At 43.2% G+C, this 21,929-nt stretch overlaps 1 protein-coding gene across 6 annotated transcripts in view; it reads right to left on the bottom strand.

Moving 5' to 3' along the window:
- The window catches only part of CADM1 (cell adhesion molecule 1), a 329,542-nt gene that overhangs the window by 40,390 nt on the left and 267,223 nt on the right, over positions 1-21,929 (bottom strand). For all 6 annotated transcript variants that reach the window (XM_053900465.1, XM_053900467.1, XM_053900466.1 and 3 more), the window contains exons 4-6: positions 19,023-19,160; positions 16,932-17,090; positions 3,563-3,662 (exon numbers count right to left, since the gene is read on the bottom strand). In XM_053900465.1, coding sequence (XP_053756440.1) covers positions 3,563-3,662; positions 16,932-17,090; positions 19,023-19,160 — 397 coding nt within the window. The remainder of the gene's footprint in view (positions 1-3,562; positions 3,663-16,931; positions 17,091-19,022; positions 19,161-21,929) is intronic.

The following is a 21,929-nucleotide window of genomic DNA, read 5'->3' as shown; positions in this document are numbered from 1 at the left end:
CAGAGCTCACCCGTTGTTAATCATCTCATTAATTAGGGGGAAAAAAATCAAATTCTTGGCTAGTGATACAACCATTAATCTGATGGTTACTAATATACCAAGACCCTTGCTTAGAAGCCAGTTGTGATCTTTAAATGGATTTGGAAGCATAAGAGACTCTTGAAAACTGAGAACAAACTGAGGGTTGATGGGGGGTGGGAGGGAGGAGAGGGTGGGTGATGGGTATCGAGGAGGGCACCTTTTGGGATGAGCACTGGGTGTTGTATGGAAACCAATTTGACAATAAACTTCATATATTGAAAAAAATAAAAAAATAAAAAAAATAAAAAAATGGATTTGGAGTTTTGCAAAAATAAATGGACTTTTTTTTTTTTTTTTTTTTTTTTTACATCTGAACACTGCTTTCTTTTATCCTCTGCAATCACTTCCTTTCTCCGTTACCCTTGCTCATAACCTGCCTCCTTCAACCCAGTCCACCTTTTCTGTGTGTTCCTTGGCAAAATGCCTTGCTTTGCTGGCTCTCCAAGCCCCACACACTGTTACCCTCCCGCTCTGGGTGCACCGGCAGGCCCTGTGGCTCAAGGGTGAGGCTTCTGGGTCAGTCACTGAGGGGCACATCTCCACATGGGCTCCTTATGGCACTTTTTCAGAGGCATGTTGTACCATGTTTGGGGGGCCTGGGTGGCTCAGCTGGTTAAGCTTCCGACTCAGTTCAGGTCATGATCTCATGGTTCATGAGTTCGAGCCCCTGCATTGGGCTCTGTGCTCTCAGTGTGTTGCCTGCTTTGGATCCTCTGTCTTTCTTTCTCTGCACCTTCCCCACACACTCTCTCTCTCAAAAGAATAAATAAACATTAAAAAATAAGTAAATAACTTCAGCCAGGTCACGATCTCGCAGTCCGTGAGTTCGAGCCCCGAGTCAGGCTCTGGGCTGATGGCTCGGAGCCTGGAGCCTGTTTCCGATTCTGTGTCTCCCTCTCTCTCTGCCCCTCCCCCCTTCATGCTCTGTCTCTCTCTGTCCCAAAAATAAATTAAAAACGTTGAAAAAAAAATTAAAAAAAAAAAATAAGTAAATAAAGTATCACATTTGTGTCCATCAGGGAAAAGCAAATTTCACAAGATGCTCCAGAGCCAAAACTACACACGCAGAGCATCTTTCAAACTCACTGACTCTAAAACTCCCATTCTTCAAGACAGCTCCCTCAACCTCCTGTGAAATTGGGACCACAGGGAGGACTGTGCCTGAAACTTTCATTTTGTTTTTCTTTAAATTAAAAAAATAATAATGTTTATTTTTGAGAGAGCGAGCGAGCAGGGGAGGGGCAGAGAAAGAGGGAGATACAGTATCAGAAGCAGGCTCCAGGCTCTGAGCTGTCAGCACAGAGCCTGACGCAGGGCTTGAACTCACAGACCTTGAGATCATGACCTCAGCCGAAGTCGGACGCTTAACCGACGAAGCCACCCAGGCACCCCTGAAACTTTCATTTTAAAGGAAGGGCACTGGAGACATGAGTACAGAAGTACCTTCCTTTCGGTCCCTGCTGCTACCCTCCACAAGCGGTGACATGACAAGACCCAAGCTTAATGATGAACCAACACTCAAGTTAGCCCTGTCAAGTAGCATTCCAATTTTCAAATGGGATGTGAAGTTACAATTTTTCTTTAATTACACATGGGCTTGTCATCACAACCCAGTAAATTATTTAAAAATTAGCACTGCATATGTCCCCCCCCCTTGCAGGCAATGGAAAATGGGTCTGCCCGGCCATCACATCTAATGCCCTGCTGCTTGACAGCTGAAACAATCAGTGGGGGTAAGTGCTGAGAATATTCACAACATTTAATGGCAAGTTAAATTACCATTTTTATTGTATGCAATTTCTTGAGAAAATAAATAGGTAATATGCTGGAAGGGATAGCAGAGTAACGGGTGCTGGCTCAGACGACCACACACTCGTTCCGATTTGAGAAGAGGAACAGACAAACACCCTCTCTGGCATAAATGTCCTGAAGGAAACATGTAATTTACTGTCCCCATGGCACATTCAATTGAACGCAGTACCTTCTTCTGGGGGGAAAAATACAGAAACAAAATATAGGCTAGCAAAACCACCTCCGGTAAATGTGGTTAATGTGGCTGTATACAGCGGCAAAAGGCCTGTGAAAATTCTCTTTTTCTCCACCGGATTGTTTTGGAGGTAAGACAGGCCACGGACTAAGGCATAATCCAGTTTACAAAAAGAAAGATCTGAATCTTCTGCAGAGTTCAGAGGAGACAAAGACCTCTCTGCCAAAGCTTAAAGTGTTTCAGAGCAAGTAACTTTGAAACGGCAGAGGAAAAGTGAAACAGAGCCAGGACCACCTCCTATTTCCTAAAGGTCATCTTTAAAACCCCGAAGGGTTAGTAGAGACAGAAGTAGATTCTGGTCCACAGAGAGGGAAGCACAAAACAGGGAGGGTTGAAGCGGGAAGAGAGCGGACAGCAGCCAGCATCCCCCCTGGTTCCCCTGTTCTCTTGTCATGGATCACTCCTTAGCCATCACGGGGACAGTGCTTTCCAGAGATCCTGGGGGAAGCTTTGGTAAGATGCTCAGAGCATGAGGACTGCGATCTTGATGTTGGTTAGCAAAACTCTGAGGGGGAAAAGAATCCTAGCACAGGGACAGCAGAGGGAGCTCAAAACAGAGTTTACTGTTGGGGACCACTCAGAGTTTGAGGGCTCCTAATCCCAACATTGACTCGTTCCAGCTCATGATTCCATGGATTGTTTTTTTCCCCTAAGAAACAGCTCAAAACAATCTTCACTCTCCTGGAAAGATGAGAGTCTCTCCTCTCCCCGGACGAAACTGAACGAGGTCTAAAGTGGCCCCACTGCATGGCTGTGATGAGCTACTGTGGTCCCTCTCATTCGCCTGCATGCAGTTGGCAGGGAAGCAACTTCCTTGTACATTTCAGTCAAATAAGAGGGTTAGTACGTTCTTTCTTTTACGCAATGGTGGGTAGTATGTTCCTTGAGAAAAGTTCTGGGACGATTCCTTACCAACAAAAATATTCCCATGAGTCACTTTTATTTGAGAGAAGGAGAAGCAAAATTAAAGGTAGGGCAAATTCATTTTCCAACGGCTGGCCCTAATCACAGCGGCTTAATTTAAGTCTGAAAACCGTCTTTCCAGCAGCTTAGACGTTAACACAGAAGGTAGCAGATATATCATTAGATTGTGGGCATGCTAAAAATTTATTAGGATTATTTTCTTGTGAGAGAAGATAGTTCTGGCAATCGTGTTGATGATAATAAAATAGAATTAGCTGTGATTTCAATCTTAGCTGGCATTTCATTTTTCTCCCAATCCTGACCATTAAGAACCAACCACAGATATTTATTCCCCCTTTCACTGAATATTCCTTATTTCATAAAACAAAACAAAACAAAACAAAACAAAAAAACCTTCCACCCTTTACAGCAGGAGACAGGTGACAGGCTGGTGAGTTGCAAATGCACATCTCCGTGTTGTGACATTTACTGCTCATGACCCTCTTGCCAACCTTGGCCTTCAGAACTTACTGGGGCTTCCCGATGGCTTCACATGTTAACTCGAGCGCATCCCCTTCCCGGGTTAGGCCTTGTAGAGGATAAGTCATCTGAATATGCACTTGAGGCTTATCTGTGTGACAACAACACAAAGTATATAATGTTTAGCAAATGGTATCAGGCAAAAAATCAGACTTGCAAGCCGCCACAAACCCCACACCACCAGCACTCGCTCTCTCCCCATCCTCATGCCTTCACGAACATCCTCCTAATTAGTTAGTAATCCTGGCATTTGCTCAAATTAAATTGACTAATAACTCTAAGGAGTGAACCGTGAGTAGATAAGAGATTCATAAGCCAACCGCGCCACATCAAACGTTTCCTGTGAAATACATTTTGTTACATTGAAGTTTATCTCCAAACTCACTCAAGCTAAAGGAAACTCATTTGCCTTCATGCTGAGGTGAAGCCACAGATATTTGTGGTGCTCAGAATTGATACATTTTATCATATATCACATATTACTATGTGACAATATGTTGTGACAATGCATATTAATGAGTTTGCCTCTTCTATGCTCTTGATTTCAAATGGGAAAGGCAAAACTTCTGAATTCCACTCCAATGCCCTTAAGAATGAAGAACTGGGATGTTCTGGTGGTCCCAGTGAAACTCTTTGATGTCTCAATGTATACGTGTGAGAAGGAAGGAAACGGACAGGTGCTGAGAGTCTACTATGGTGGGAACCATCAGTGGTGGTAGAATAAGCCAGTTTTAGGGATGAGAACACTGGTACCCAGAGGATGAAGAGGCTAGACCAGGGTCCTAGGGATGACTTAACGAGAGACAGCCCTGCGAATGTTGGGATTGCTGGTTCAAAACTACATTTCCCAGTGGCCATCCAAAATTAAAACCAAGTATAGCATCGTAAGGCAGTCAAGGACTCCAGTAAGTGACACAAGTATTCTTATATCGATTAGCTACTGAAAAACTGTGTTTGGACCTTGTAGGGGTATGGGTAGGAGCCATGAATGACGGGAGCTGTGGGGCACAGGGAGGGAACCAAAAGGGGTTGGGATTAACTTAGATATATTACACAGATATATTTACCAACAAAACCTGAATGGAATCGGGAGGCTTTTTGTTTTGTTTTGTTTTTGTTTTTTTTCTGTGCTGAACTAACAAGCTATTAATCCCTAAATCAGTTTTCTCATTTAATTCTGTGGCTTTGTAAATGTATATTTTTGGAAATGTACCCAAGAGTAATAAATGTGAGAGGGCAAGACATCACTTGGCTGAAAGGTCAAAACAATTTCCATAACTTTACTTTCTCAGACAATCATACCACCTAAACAACAGCTCCTTGGCCTTTTACAAGCAGTGCTTAGCTCATTAACATTCATCCTATGGACTGAGAGAGAAATCAGAAATATGGCAGGGCTCAACTGATCTGGGCCCATATGCAGCTAACAAAGCTGCACGAGGGAGTCCTCTCTGGGGTGGTTGCTTTCCAGACGCATTTGTACAGTCTCGTTCCCATCACAGATCTTTCTCTTATGTCTCTGGAACCCATGTGGCATTGCAAACCTTTTAAGAGAGGCTTCTTGTATACCACTGCGCCCTGCACGCCATGAAGCTGCTCTCTGGGAAGCTAAGTCACCTGCCAGAGGATAGAAGTTAGCAGCCCCCAAAGCTCCAGCGGACCCTCGCAAGTAACATGGCTCTATCCTTGGACTTGTTGGCAAAGGGGATGTTTGGGAGCAAAATGGTGTGGAGGTTTCTGGGGTACTGGTGACTGGGTTGGGAAAGCAGTCACTCGAGAAAGGCAGAAATACTCAGGATAAACAGGGTGACCTTGAATGGGGACTGGCTGCTGGGCAAAGGCAAGAGCTCCTGGGCACCGTTCTACAGACTACAGCTTACACTAAATACAATTGGGTGACATACGTGGGCCTATTATTTTTGGTGGCATAACACATAAACACAGAGCTGGCTGGTGAAGTTTATTAAAAACACAAAATACAAAAATAAATAAATAAATAAATAAATAAATAAATAAATAAATAAAGGGGGAAACACAGACAGCTGAAGACCTGCTTCCTTATATTTCACATTCAGAAACAGCACCACTTAATGGGGTTCCTGGTTAGGAAACCTCTTGTCATTCTTCCCCAAGAAACATTCTGGGCAAGATTAAATTTAAAGCCCCAAATCTGGGGGCGCCTGGGTGGCTCAGTCGGTTAAGCATCCGACTTCGGCTCAGGTCGTGATCTCGAGGTCCGTGACTTTGAGCCTGCGTTGGGCTCTGGGCTGACAGCTCAGGGCCTGGAGCCTGTTTCAGATTCTGTGTCTTCCTCTCTCTCTGACCCTCCCCCCGTTCATGCTCTGTCTCTCTCTGTCTCAAAACTAAATAAACGTTAAAAAAAAAAAATTTAAAGCCCTAAATCTGGGCTGAAATGTAGCATTTGCTTATAGGTTAATCTCTGATCTATGGAAGGACTACATTTTCCACGCGCTGCTGACTCCCGCCCGTTAATTAAGAAGCAGGATGCCTGCTGGCCTATGTGGAAGGTTTTTTTGTTTTTTGTTTTTTGTTTTTTTCCCCTTGTGTAATTTACAAGCAAACAGAGAGGGTATGTTTTTCCGCACAGTGCGCCAAGGGTCTTATGTGCTCAACTTCCATTAATAATAAAGGGAGTGTTGAAAATCTAATGCAGTTTTGCCTCTTTTCAGTACCACTGACTTTTAGTTAAATGCTTTTTTATGTTATTATGGCTGTTTCCCAGTTGCCTACTACTCACAGAAATTAGGAAGAACAAGCTAAGGATTTGCGATACCTGGAACTTATATATATTATATATACTATGTACTTATACTATGTACTTAGTGTATATATATATATATATACACTAAGTACATAGTATATATATATATATACACACTATATATATACACTATGTACATAGTATATATATATATATACACACTATATATATACACTATGTACATAGTATATATATATATATACACACTATATATATACACTATGTACATAGTATATATATATACACACTATATATATACACTATGTACATAGTATATATATATATACACACTATATATATACACTATGTACATAGTATATATATACATAGTATATGTATATATATATATATATATACTATGTACATAGTGTATATATATATATATATACATATACTATATATATATGTTTTTAAATAACATACTAAACCATAGAAAATACACCTTCAACTTTGATAACTGATTTTCCCAATTTACTCCTCAGGTTTCTTGGAGAAACATCTACCATCTACTTATGGGGACAGCTGCCACAGTTACCTTAACAGCTAGCTGAAAAGGTAAACATTTATCTTGTTTGTATTATACAGAAAAAATGTCGTCCTCTGTTGACACATGCAGTATTTATAGGCATATTATCTGACTGTGGGGCAGCTGAGCTACCTGCACACCCAGCTGACGAACCAAAGAGAGAGAGTCTATGAGCCAAGCTCTGTGCCCTTCTTTTGCCCTGAAAGAGGAACTCAGGTGTGTTCAACAGTTGGACTGGAAACCCTGGGATTCCACTGGTACCTCTGGAACTCAGGGATGCTACATTTTCCCAGGAAGATCCAGACTATAAAGTGAGTATGTCAAAATACCGAACAATCCAGATGGCTGACTGACTAGCCCAAAGCTCATCATTTATACTTTAATTATGTTCATAAATCAAATGTTATAACCCACCAAACCTATTCTGAGACAGACCCAGACTCCAAGATTTATTTTTAAGTAATGAGGTAAGGCCAAGTACGTTTTCTGGGTGATCACTTTATGCCTCGGTTGGTGTTCTAAGGCACAAGGCTACCAGCCAGACGACACTTTCTGCCCAAGTGCAATAACTACCCAGAAACGTATCGCGCAGAATGGCCTAATGTCATTATAAAATGGAACTGCTATATAAAAATAAGAAAAATAGTTAGGTCTGTGCACTTATGGAACGTTAGAGTTATAGAGGTGGCATCACCAACAGCCAATCAATTAGGTCGAGTGATCTGAGGTTTTCCTAATACACTGTAATTTTTTAAAACCCTATAAAAGACATTTAGCAAGACTCTTACAGCAGGCAGGATTTGTTCATTAGTCAAAGTTGCACAGAGGGTTAAATACCAGGAGGCTTTAGGTCACACTACAGTAGCAACCAATTAAAAAAATAATATTAGAAAGACATTCCAATTTGATGAGGCTTTCTTTAAATGTGCTTTGCTCTCTCCATAAAGGGAAAAAAATATATAAAAGGAAACTCTTAAAGAGGTTAGAACGGCTTGCTGGCAGATTACAATTGATTTCATGCCAGTCTGACCTTGCACCACATTCTATGATCTTTCCAGAAGATGAAACTCGAGACTCTATAACCTGTATATCACTTTCTTATGTAAATGAAAAGCCATCGTCTCCTCTCTGTATCACAACACCAATGTATCGGGTTTCGAAATTTATTAATTAAAAAAAAAAAAAAAAGGTACTCTGCAGTTTCTTTTTGCCTGGGAGGTCATCCTTCCCATGTACCAGTCAGGAGTAGAGCTGAGGCGGGAGGAAGACGCCCCTGATATCCCAGCACGAGACTTATTACCACGCGGGTCTCCCGACACTCTCTCCTGCTACGAATTTCTACTTCAGGTGATGTGGGCATCCAATGTCCTTGGGCGCTCTGACTGCAACCAGGTCCCACGGCTTGGGTGTAAATTTGCTCCTGCAACTACATTCAGGATACAGGCCCCTCATGGCCCTTCCTTAGCTTTTGTCCAATATTCTGAATATCCATCAGAGGGGGACTGAGGATGCCTGTGGAGCAAATGCGGATGGTTCCAGGGCCTAGCAGGGAGAGCTCAAGGGCAGTGAGGGCCCAGATGTATCAGAAGTTGGGGTCACCACCTGCGTGTTCGGCTGGGGAAGCATCAACCCAAGAGTCTTCGTCAATCATGGAGGATTACCGCAGTTTGGAGGAGCACGGCGATGCAAAGATTAACCTGAGATTTGGTGAGTATTAGGGGTTTTTTGAGTTCAAGGCGAGACTCGGCCCGCAAGGTAGGGCTGCTTGGATGGCTGCAAGAGGGCGGCTTAGCACTGAAGGAAGACAGCTTCTGGTAGCGTGAGGTGATCGGGCCTGGTTAGGGAACAGTCACAGCGAGCTTTCAGAGGACCTCCGCATCTTGCAAAAGGTTTGCTTTCTAATGTCATGATATGTTCATGAATAATTTTCACTGCCATTTATTTTGTCTGTTTGCAAAAGGTGAAGGACCTCCCGCTGCTACATCTGTACTAGAATCGGGGCGCCGCAACTGTACCTGCGGAGGACAGAGCCATGGTTTGACAGAGTCAAACCTGGTGGGGGGGTGGGACCGGAGAGCACGCGCCCCGCCCCCCCCCCCCCCCCCCCCCCCCCCCCCACCGAGGCAGGAATGCGGTTCCTTCCCCTCGCAACTTGCAAGTTCTGTGGATACCGAAATTACTGTTTACCCAACAGAATCAAATTTTATTCGGCGACGTTTGCGACAGAAGGTGGTTTCCAGAGCTTGCGAAGCGGGCTGCACACTCGCACAGTACTCCTCCCCGTCTTGGAGAAATCTTTAAAATTTTGGAAGTGAACCCTGAGCAAGAAAAGTCTTCCAGCGTGATTTTCTCCCAAAGAAGGTCAGCTCCGTAAGAAGAAAAGTGTTCGTTCGCTCTTTTGTATCCCTGGTACCTAGTACGGTGCCAGTGCAGTAGGCATTCGATACTTGTTTACCAAGCTGATGGATGAATAAGAACGTGGAGAAATCTACCACGCAGCATGAACTCCTAGTCCAAGCCCTGCTACTCACTCAAAAGAGAAAATCAATGTGTGAATACATGTGAACCCTGTTACAAGATAAACTGGGCCCATTAAAATTTTTGAGGGCTTATGTGAGCATACGTTGATTCGAATAGGGCAACACCAAACTAAACATGCTCTAGCCACAGAGGCTAGGGAGGTTTTTTACAGAGAAGACAGGGAAACAAAGCAAAGGACATTATTTGATTGTTCGTGGCTTAAGCAGTTGCCTTATTTGGGGAAAGCCTAGTTAGCTGTTCCTGAATGGTTGTGGCTTCAGTTTCATTTCTTTGGAGTATGGGGACTTTGGCTCTAGTTTAGGGTTGACCCCATAGGCTACCCAAGGCATTAGAGCCACCCCAGTCTTGTTTAATCACTTCGACAGCCCTCAGCACAAATTATTATTGTATTATTCTTTCGAAGGTCAATCCAGCTCCCCAAATGTGAGACTCAGCTCAGGTGTTCTGATTTGCTGCCTCCATTTCACTACACATATATTTAGCATTTCTGGCATAGCTCAAGCTGGTATCTTAAGGGAAATCATAAAGGATGCTGTTTGACCACTGGCTTTAGATTTTCAGAGTTTTAACTCCACAACCATTTATCCTTCCCTAGAATCGAAATTTGACCTTGAGTTAAAAACCATTAGGAGTACACATTAGATGACTACTTTCACTGTGTAAGTGTTCGATGCCCACAAGCCCCAGGGACACGTCTTCCCCCAAATACGTCAGGTCAGACAGAGAGATGTTGGAGGACAGTCCTTTGTAAGAGGCCTCTGTCTACCGAGCGTGCCCTTCAGAAGAAGGTAGGGGTGATGGCTTTCTTCCTTGAAGGATCATGTCATCCAAGTCTTGCTCATAATGCATTTGGCCTGACATTTACTCTTTTTTTTTTTTTTTTTAATGTTGGTCCCTCAGCCTCCTGCCCCCTCTGGTGCCGTAGAACGCTCCGTGAACAAGCTACAGAGTTAATAATAACGGGAATTTGGCCCCGCCACCGCTCTGTGACAATGCAAAAAATGACAGCTTAAACATTCATTTGAATCAGGGGGTCTCTGTGAGGAATAATAAATACCAGAATAACTTCCCTGAAACTCAATTCACTGCTTTAAAAAAAAAATAAAAATAAAAGAAAGGGAGAGTGGGAGGAAGAAGGTATTCTGTTAAAAGAGGAGACTGGAGATCAGAGAGAAACCGGCCCAATCGGGAAATGCCAGCTATTAGGCCGTGAAGAATACAATGTGGGAACAGAAATGAGGGGGGGAGGATCGATACAGGAGCCGCTCTTGGAAACTATGTCTTATTCTCCACTCCGAGCAGGAAAGATTTTCCTATTTCCAGGTTTTTCTCCCTCCTTCACTGCAGGGCACTGTCGATACCAGAGAAACATTTATTTTGGCACAGATAAAGAACAGGTTTTGGTCATCCCCTCAATGCCCAATTTTCCCCCAATCAAGGGAATGAAAGAAGAAATCTAGCCTTCCCTGGATCTTGGATGAACAGGAATATGGATTTACAAACTATCTGCCTATAGGGAGTCAATAAAACTCATTTTGAAAATGATGCCTACGTACCCGATGAACCATCAGATGATAATCAGAGGAGGGAAGTTATTCAAACATCCATTTCTATAGTCTTTGTTTTCATTCTCCCTTTCAAAACTCATCTCAATTTCTCTCTCTCTCTTCTTCTTCTTCTTCTTTTTTTTAAAATATGTACACACACAAAACCCTCACAAGATGAGAATTTTTGCAAAACATTTTAAAGAGCAAGGCTGTGATGGGAGAAAGCAAAAGACACACGGCAGCGATACAAGAGCTGCGGATTCACCTCAGTCCAGAGTGAGGCTTTTCCCGCTTTGCACGGCAACCTGAATTCCATACCGAGGGTCACAGATCCTCTTTGAATTGCCAGCTTACGTCGCTATGTGTTGCCACCTTGATGCTATTTAAACAGTTTTCTTTTAACGCTCAGACAGTGAACTGTTCTCCTTTAAACAGGCTTTTATTTGACAAGAGTACGTTCCTGCAGATCTGAAGCTCCACTAACCGTGCCACAATTGTGCCATGCTCCGCTATAATCAACCGTGTTGTACATTTGAGCAACGCTACGCACACAGAAGGAAGGAAACGCTACGCACACGCGGAAGGAAAAAAAAATGCGCAGAAAGAATTTAGGGTCATATAGCTCAGAACATTAAAAGGCAAAACTGTTCTCTGCCTCACATCTAAGGCAGGAGAGCTTTGAATGCCAGCTTCCGCGCATAATTATTTTCTGTTTTAAACATTTAACTGCGTGCTGCTGCTGTATCCTTGCTGAGGCTCACAATAAAAGCTACAAAACTAAGAGCCCTACTGTATGTTCGTCATTCCCGGCAACGTTCCTATGAGAAAACCTTATTAATGAGCTTGCAAACGAGCACCCAACAGGGAAATGTCACAAACAAGAGTGGCTAATGCCCCAGAAAATCAAATAACTGAACACTTGGCTGATTGTGGTGCCTTTCATATTTATAATAAAAAAGAGGGGGGGGGGGCTTTAATTCACTAATTCTGAAGGGGTCAACACCTTGCTGAACAAAACAACTCATTTATTTATGTTCAGAAATCTCCAGATGATAAATTACATTGATGTTAATCACTTCAATGCATACTACACAATTAATATCTGTACTCACCACAAACTTAAAGATTATTAAAAGTATGACAGCATACACATCTGGCTGATTTTTCACATAATTGGGCACACCAATTTCTCCCGGTACCACAAATAAGGGTCCTAACAAACAAACACTGCAAGATTCTGTGTTCAATTAATTAGGACTTAAATCCACAAGACGAAAGCGATTCCAAGCTGCAGCTCGAGCCTGGTCTTCTGTACAATATGGTAGCACTCTATCTTACCCCTCCTCCTTTCCCCACCATATTTAGGGTAAGCTATCTAGTGACATACAATGTAGGTGTTCATTATTTCCTTTTTTTAAAAGTAATTTTTTTTTTTTTAACGTTTATTTATTTTTGAGACAGAGAGAGACAGAGCATGAACGGGTGAGGGTCAGAGAGAGAGGGAGACACAGAATCCGAAGCAGGCTCCAGGCTCTGAGCTGTCAGCACAGAGCTCGACATGGGGCTCGAACCCACGGACCACGAGATCATGACCTGAGCCGAAGTCGGACGCTTAACCGACTGAGCCACCCAGGCGCCCCTAAGAGTAATTTCTTAAAAGAACATAATTTATATAGAATTCAAATCCATTATCTGCCATTTAACCCTGTTCATATCCTGACTAATACCCATTTGTCTTTGATGAGGTAGAAAAGGTTTCCATAAGGCTTCATGTAACAAAATGGGTCAGGACTGAACCAAGTGGGTATATTTAATACCAACTCCATTAGGTCACATTTCCCCAGCAAGGTAGTCCTATTTACCCAGAAAACAGCAATGCTTAATCTGAGGTTCACGGACAAGCTCAGTATTTAATGGTAATAACCTAATGCTTGTAACTGTTATCATCAGGAATTGTTTTAGGTAGCAAAGAAAAGGACATTAAAAAATAATAGCTATATATTTGCTGTGATGTTTATTAAGCAAAATACATATAGCAAATAAAAATCCTAACTTGATAGCTATTTTTACACAGGTCTTTGTTAGGGAAAAGTGATAGAGTGACTTAAAGGCAAATTCTTTATTTTTATTATTATTATTATTTATTTATTTTTTCTTTTTTTAAATTTAACATTTATTTATTTTTGAGAGACAGAGAGAGAAAGAGCATGAGCAAGGGAGGGGCAGAGAGCGAGGGAGACACAGAAGCTGAAGCAGGCTCCAGGCTCTGAGCTGTCAGCACAGAGCCTGATGCAGGACTTGAACCCACGAACTGGGAGATCATGACCTGAGCCAAAGTTGGATGCTCAACCGGCTGAGCCACCCAGGCGTCCCATTTTTTATTAATTTTTAAATGCTTATTTATTTTTTAGAGAGAGAGCAAGCGAGTGCATGGGAGGGGCAAAGAGCGAGAGGGACAGAGTACCTGAAGCAGGCTCTGAGCAGTCAGTGCACAGCCTGACACAGGGCTGGCATTCAAACAGTGAGATCATGATCTGAGCCAAAGTCAGACGCTTAACCAACTGAGCCACGCGGTTGCCCCTTAAAGACAAATTCTAAATGAGGTAAAGGCACAGATGACCTGTGGATATGGGAAGAAAACTGGTCCTCGAATCAATGAAGTTAGGATAAATCTTTAGGATAAATGGACTCCTTAAATTGTAAGCAAAACGTGGTGAATATGTAATTTTGTTCCTCTTTTCCAGGTCTACGGGATTTTTATATTTATTTATTTATTTATTATTTTAATGTTTATTTATTTTTGAGAGGGGGGAGGGGCAGAGAGAGAGGGAGACAGAGAATCCGAAGCAGGCTCCAGGCTCTGAGCTGTCAGCACAGAGCCCGACGCGGGGCTCAAGCTCACGGACCATGAGATCATGACCTGAGCTGAAGTTGGCCACTTAACCTACTGGGCCTCCCAGATGCCCCAAGGTTTAGGGGACCTTTAAAGGGCTTTTAAGAAGGTTAAGAGCTGCTGACTTTAAGGGTTTGGGCCGATTAAAAAGTGAGGGTCTAATGTAACTCCTCACAGAAGATCTCAAATAATTCCACATGCATGCAGACTGGCTGCTGAATCTCAGGTACTTAAGTATCTCTTCTTTTCTCACTGCCATCAAGACACGGGGCTGCCTGTCTGCAGAGAGAGATGGGGTTAAACCACCAAGTGCTGGCCAATGACTGACAGAGCTTTAGCGCCCAATGACTGAGTGCCTTAGGCATTTGAGGCAGGAGGCTTTTGCGTTATCGCACAGCTGCTGGTGTTCAGGAGAGGAAAGCTGGTAGGAAATGAGGTAGAGAATTCCAGTCGTGTTTGAAGGAGCTACTTAAGGAATTCCTAGCTGACTCTGCCAAGTAGTCAGTAACGCTCCAGGAATGGAGGGTAGTGAACTGTCAGGTGACTTTCTTGAGCACAGAGTCTTATTCAAGATGCCAAACCAGACTCTAAATTCCCATTCAGATTAATATAATGGTTGATAACTCTTAACCTTTTTTTATGCAAAAAGCCTTTCTCTTTATATACATTCTGTAAAGGGAAGTATCAGGAGTAAAATGCCTGTGTGGTCCACTTTGGATAACAATAATAATAATAATAATAATAATAATAATAAACCCAGCCTCCTATACGAGGGTGCCATGTTAGAATTCACAAGTGATAGGCGTGTCTTCGTTTTTGGAAGGCACTGGTCACTTCCCTCTGGTGGAGGGCCCGCGGTACTCTGTAAGACTGAAGTCAATCAAATGGATTGAGAGAGGGAGCTCTATTCCTTTTCCTAGAAGGACAAACCTCTCTTGAATCTACAGGACACGGAAGACAAAGACACTCTGGGGACCCGGAAAGAGTTTAGGGGTGGTGACTGGGTGAACTTCTAGTCAGGTTTCACAAAGGAGTTAATGTATTATTAAAGCTAATGGGCCCCTACAAGGAAAGTTAATGGATATTAAGTTTGCTTAAATGAATTACATATTAACAAAGTCACAAGAAATCTACTATCTGCCAATTTAGATAATATCTGATCGTTTCTGTTTTCCCATTATAGGGACATTACACCACAATAGTTTTAGTGATATGAAAATTATAAGCATGATGCCCATAATGAAGCTACATAATGAAGGAGATGAGAAGAATTAACAAGAAAAACCTGCATTATGTAATGTTAAATTGAGCCCAACTCACAGAGTAGGAAAAGGTTGAGAATGAGATCGGTGTCTTAGGAGCAACTTTTTATACCTTTTCCCGGCCCCTGTTTGGCTCGGGCAATTCAAACATGTGATGGAGACCGTAGTGGGCTGAACGGTGGCCCCCAAAAGATAGGCCCAGGTCCTAACCCCGGAGCCTGCGAATGCGACCTTACTTGGAAAAAGAGGTCTTTGCGGATGTAATCAAGTTCAGGATCGTGAGATGGGACCATTCTGGATTAGCAGGGTGGGCACTAACTCCCACAGCAAGTGTCCTTACAAGAGACATGCAGAGAAGAGAAGGCTGTGTCGAGGCAATGCAAGAGACTGGAAACAGGCAGCCACAGATCAGGGAATACTGGGGCCCCCAGAAACCAGAAAAGACAAGGAAGCCTTTTCTCCTGGAGCCTTTTGAAGGAGTGTGGCCCTGTCACCCGTTCGATTTTAGACACCTGCCCTCTAGAACCATGAGAAAATAAATTTGTTGTTCTAAGCCACCAAGTTTGCAGTAATTTATTAGAGTGGCTCTAGCAAATGAAAGGACAGATTCACAGGTGGTAATGCTTTGCGTCTATCAGACACCCCCCCCCCCCCCCCCCCCCCCCCGTCACTCCCTTTCCAACCAAACTCTTACAGCATTTCCACCATGTGCATTCACATATCACCTGCAAGTTTTTCACAGGCCTCTCAATTACAGAAGCTCCCTGATTAAAAAAAAAAAAAAAAGTGAGAAGTTGGCTACTTGGTCGCAACTCTGCTGCAAGGATGGTTTTGTGCAGAAAACATTTTGGCAAGCGGAAGAGTCCAGAGAGAAAACAAGGGGAGCATCCTGAGTTCATCGGGCACAGTGAGGAGACAGCCCCACTCACCACGATCTAGCTGCTATCGATGAAGCTACTGAGATGGTGGCAGTGATCTCAAAAGAGTTCCACTTTTAAACTCATTGCTACACTTTAAGCTGAAAATGGAAGAGAATGTGCAATGTAAAACGACATGCTGATGCAGAATGGGAATAAAAGCCCCTCTATAAGAAAAAAAAAAGAGAATTCAGTACTTCTGATGGGGCCAAGAAAGTGGGAGGGATCACCTTAGGTTGTAAAGTTCACAAAGGAATGATTACAGTCAATATTCACAAAAGGCAATTAATTAAGTCATGTGGTAGAACAGATTGGGATCATCTTAAAGTTTTGCATTTGGGTTAAATGCAGTATTTTGAAAATCCTCACTGGCACTCGATAATATGGCAGCGTTTCAGGAAAATAATCCTTTGATTATTTCACTACTAAGACAACAAGATATAAACTCTACACTATATAAAACATATGTGTTCAATAAATGGCTTCTGAAATGTTTCTAGGCAACTGCTCCTCTGCGCTCTCGGTATAAAACACTCGGGTACCGCTGCGGTTTGAACCTGTGTGTCCCGCCCTCCCCAAATCCGTCTGTCGAAGTCGCAGTGCCCACTGTTGAGGATCTGAGGAGGCGGGGCCTTTGGGATCAGTGCCCTCGGACCTTGGAAAGCAGCCCCCAGAGAGAGCTCTAGCCGCTTCCGCCCCACGAGGACGCAGCGAGGAGGCGGTGGCTGAGAGCCAGGAAAAGGGCTTTCTCCTGAACAGGACCATGCTGGTCGGCCTTCATCTTGGACTTTCCGGCCTCCAGGGCAGTGAGAGAGAAATCACCGCTGCTTACAAGGCACGCCGTCTGTGGTACCTGGTTAAGGCAGCCCCGAGCGCACTGGCAGGTACTCACACTGGACTTCCAGGTACCGCTGCGTCTGCAAGTTTCCGGTCACGGCAGGGTGCTCTACCTGGCAGATCACTGGGACCCCATCATCCTCCTTGTGAACCTTCAGCATCAGCTGGCTCGTCACGGTGTACATGTCTGACCACTCCTCCACCTCCGATTTGCCTGGGGGACACAGGATACACCGAGACCTCAGTCGAGTGAATTTCTATCACCCTGATTTTATATATTCCCCACTGCTCGCCTGCCCCACCATCGCCATTTTAACAAAGGTGATGGAAGTCACCTGGGGCAGGGTAAGCTGTGGGTAGATCACGGATAAAATGATAACTTCCTACTTTTCAACCTTGCAGGATAGTAGGTAAGATGTATTGCAACCCCACATAATATATACTATTTTAATTTAACTGTATTACATATGCGTCTTCTAGCTTAAAACCTCCCACCAAAAGGCAGCTGAAAGTTGAACCACCGTGCCATCTGACTGCTGACGGCGTTTTGGAGGAGGAAAAGAGAAGCGCTTTTCACCCCTACAACCATCTGAACTTGAAACGTCTAGTAGGCTGTCGTGCGGTTTAAAAATTCCAGGACATCATCCAAATCTCCTAAGTAATTCAATCAGGAATAGAGATATAAACAAGCCCCTCTGCCCACCCCATCAGCAACAATTAGGAGGGAAAGTAACTAAATGGATTTACATAATTGAAATTGTAATTGAAATGTTTCAACTCTGAGACTTTTGGAAGACCACAGAAAATGTAGTGGCGGTGGGTAGAGCAAAGTCAGATACAGGCTTCGGGCCAGATGGGAGACATGTCCAAGAACACCCAGAAAAGGAGGGAGGAGGCTTCCGGATAGGATGAATAGGCCAACGTGGCCCCTTTCCTGAACTCAGCACTCCCCGGGACATAGCGCACCATTAACTTTCTTTTAATGTTTTGTATTTATTGGTACACATTTAATGGCTCAATTCACTTAGAAAAGCAGAGGGGAAATGAGAAACTCCTTCCTTCCAAAACCATACCTAGGAAATAGGAGATTAAAACAGAGCAAGCTTTTTGAAACTTAAGCCGTTATATATAGATTTATCTCTTTCTAGATATAGATTTTTATATCTCCTTTCTAAAAGGGCTTATTCTTTTCTTCCTGGCACTCCTGATTTATTTAACAAGCACATACAGAGCACTTACCTTGCCCCAGATACCAGCTACAAGCTTTACAAACATTCACTCATTTCATCTTCCTAAGAATCCCATAAAATCTGTAATCTTAATATCCCATTTTAGCAGAAACTGCGGCACACAGCTAGCATTTCTGTCCAATGACCAGAGGAGGTTAGCCCCCGGGGACTACTTGGAAAGGGATAAGAATGCCGACATGTACCTACAACTCAGGATGACTGACACTTAAGGGTCAAATAGGGGACGGGCTGTGGCCACGGCGATGACGAAGGTGGCAGATGTTTGCAGGATCTGCCTGTGCTGCTGTCACAAACTGGGAACTTGGCAAAAGAACGGGCTGGTGAAATGGGCAACTGAAGCACAGGTGCCATGAGAGAAGGGGGGCCTGCAGATTCACAGTGAAGATAAAATTCTTAGTCCACTTGGCAGAGCCGTCCCTGCAGGAAAGCACATGGTCCGTGAGCGGACAGTGTGGTAAGGCATGTTAGAATGACCTGGAGTTCAGCATGAAGGCTGTTAGACTATTTTTTTTTTAATGTGTAACATGAGAAAGTGGGGTTCTGACCCACCCTGGGTCACAGGGTAAATGAGAACCTGAGTTCAGTGACCCCTCTAACACTTCTTCCCGGTCTAAAGAGTTCTGGTGTATAAGTCTAGTTCTTTCTGAGCGTTGGGAGTAAATATCCAGGAACACGTATCACCACAAACCCTCAAACCACGTAAGGAGGATATGCATTAGATTCAATAAAGTGCCCTTAGGCTTTGGCTTCAGATGCATTTAGCAATTGATTATAAACCACACTTATATGGATATTTTTGTTTTAGGGGCATGTTTTGCATTTATCTTGCGTTTCCACAAAGGTAGATGCCCTTGCAGGAATCAGGTGCCCACTGACAGGGGCAGCCCGCGCCTCACCTTTTAGCTCCTTGTTCCCTTTGAACCACCTGATAGTCGTGGCTGGTTTGCTGGCCATGGCGGTGCAGTTGACTTCGATCTCCTCGCCTTCCACCGCGGTGTCTTTCTGGATATCGATCATCAGATTGCGTGGTGGGACTACAAATTAAACATGTGCGCTTTTTAAACACAGAATCCATTTCTGCACATGGCCTTCTTTTCATTAGAAACTAGCACCACTGCTATCAAAAAGAGGAGACAAATAACGGACGTTCCTGATGGGAATTTAAAACAAACTGCTACCAGAGGGGAAAAAAGAAGTACAAAGCCATTATCAAACAAGGTGAATCATATCATGCACGAGTTGTGAGTTTAGAATTTCTCTCCTAAAGTCACCTTATAAAAAATGCCCATTCTCCCACTCCCCTAACTTTTCAATGACCAAGCTGTAACAATGTAGGTATCAGATGAGCTGTCAATCGGTTATTAGAAAATTGAACAGGAAGTAGATACAAACGTAAGATGAGCAAACTCTATTGAAATTATCATCCTTATCTGGAAGGATGTGAAAGGACTGCTTCTCCTTGAACTCAACCCTTGGATTTCAATCTTCATATAAAAGATTCCAAAGACAACCAGCTTTGGAATCAAAGACCTGGAGTCCCTTAAAACAATCACTCACCATAAATATACGTAGAAAAGTTGTGCCTCGGAACCAGTTGCATTCAGTTAAAAATATTCATAGAGCACCAGAATGCGATCATGACCTCCAATGGATGGCATGGTAAAAAACCACTGGCTATGAAGATGCAGTAATATAGGAAATGCCAGTTAATTTGCATTTTCCCACGTCATTTTCCCACGTTCTGAAATCTCATGCTCCAGGTTTTAGACAGCAAAGGTGAACAAGACTATTAAGTGCTTACAAGTCAACTTTATACATCAGAATTAAAGCCACTCTTTTTAAAACACACTAGAGCATATGGAATAAGATGGTCAGGATAAAATATTTTAGGGCTACAATGCTGAATATCAAATCCAGAGTATGTAAGATGATGGGGATGGTGAAGAAAGTACGTTATCTTGTATGGAGCTGAGTTGGCAGTGAAACGTTGCGTAAGGTGCAACCTTACCTCAAGACTGAGCTTCTTGAAATAAAAATCAGTAAGAATACTGAATTCAGTAGAGTGAATCTAAGACTATGTGCCCTGACCACCATGAATAAGCAAAGACAGTTCTGAGACTTATGATTAATAAGTTTCTCAACTCAGAAGAGAAACAAGAAATTAAATATGTATAAACATGCCATCCCGATGATCAAGTTGAATAATAAATCTCTGATACCGCTTCAATAAATTATGGGATTAAACCACGTATTTGGGATTTCCAACTGTTCCAGCCCAATGTAAAATTCTGTGTACGGGAAGACTTTTACACTGAACTGAAGCCCTTAAAATTCCTACCGAGAACGACGGAAAAGGAAACAGACATGTTGCGTATGTTTCTCAGCAAGACAGTGTGTAGGGGGTGTGTGTGTGGAGGGGTAACTATTAGAGCGAACCCAGGCCTCTTCTTTGTTCCCTGTGTAAAAGGAAAAGAACACATTTGCTCAACTGGATGTGTTGCCCAAGTGATATGGCCCAAGTGAGTAGTTAAACGTGGCCAAAAACTACCCTTGCTTACGTTAATAAATAAATAAATACATACATACATAAATAAATAAATAAGCAGAAAGAGAGTCTAACATCCAATTTGGAATTGCACATCTGCCAGCATTTTAAGAGACACAGAAAAGCAGTTACAAAAGTAAATGGGACGACTTCAGCTAGCTATTTCCTTAACAGAGATATTCTTGCCAGATGACAATCAGGACGGTGATGGATTTTCATCACGCACCTAGATGGTTGATACAGAATACACAGAGAGACTGCATGTTTAGGACCAACAAATACTATCCAATTCTAAGTGCAGTATCATAGGGATATTGAAACAAAATGCTATTGTTAGAGCAAATGTCAGAGGAGAAGGCTGCCCAAGCCTAGAGAAAATAAGATCTCGGTGAGCTAGGAGGAACAAAAGTAAGAGGCGCTAAGATAAAACGCCAAAGAGTAAAAGACGCGGGAATGTCCCCCTACAGATGGAGGAATCAAAGTCGAATGAGAATTCTTGTCACGGTTCAGACAAAACTAAAAGTGATTTCTGATGTTGCCATACGCGATGATTCCCAATGAGAAACGTAACTGAAGAGATATTCCTCAGTTTAAGGAAATTCAAACTGAGTAGCGGAGACTCAAGGAAAGCGGTTCTCTTCGGCCATGACAAAGAGGGCAGATAGATAGCGTTCTCTTTCCTAGAAGTTGCTAAAGAAGGGAGTCAGCTGCATTCCACCTTGTGTGCCCAACTTTGTGGAGGAAACCCTTAAGGCTCGCTCTGTGGTAACCTGGGGATCTTGATGGGAAGAGACCCAGGAGTAGTTAAAAAGGCTGCGGCACGTACTGCTGTCAAGTCTCAATGACACCCAGCCTCCAACACGGGCTTTGTCGGGTATTTGCTTTCTGTGTGTTCCTGAGTATCTTTCCTCCACACTCTCCTTGTTCATGCTGAGCCTGAAGACGGCTTTAGCTCCCCTCATCACAGGCTTCTCCTAACCGCCACTAGGTGTTCTTCAGCGGTATTCTCTCTGCAAGATGGAGTCGGTCATGGAGACGATGGCATGCTCTTTCCACATTACCAGTAATGTCTGCTGGTTCAAAAGGGCAGGTATAAATGAGGCCAGAGGAATACTTACCAATGCCTCTTAGATTTTCTTTGGAGGTTGGGAGTCTGACCGGCAGCAAAGAGACCCTCATCTGGATTACTAGTGTTTGACATGGTCCCTGCTAACTCTTCCTCTTCTGCCGCAGATATACCGTGAAGTTCCCTAACCCT

Source organism: Panthera pardus, unplaced genomic scaffold (genome assembly GCF_024362965.1).
Source record: "Panthera pardus isolate Hobbes unplaced genomic scaffold, ASM2436296v1 HiC_scaffold_12, whole genome shotgun sequence".
NCBI classification, from domain to species: domain Eukaryota; kingdom Metazoa; phylum Chordata; class Mammalia; order Carnivora; family Felidae; genus Panthera; species Panthera pardus.
Note: the sequence above shows the minus strand (reverse complement) of the source record. Positions and strands in the feature narration are given on the sequence as shown.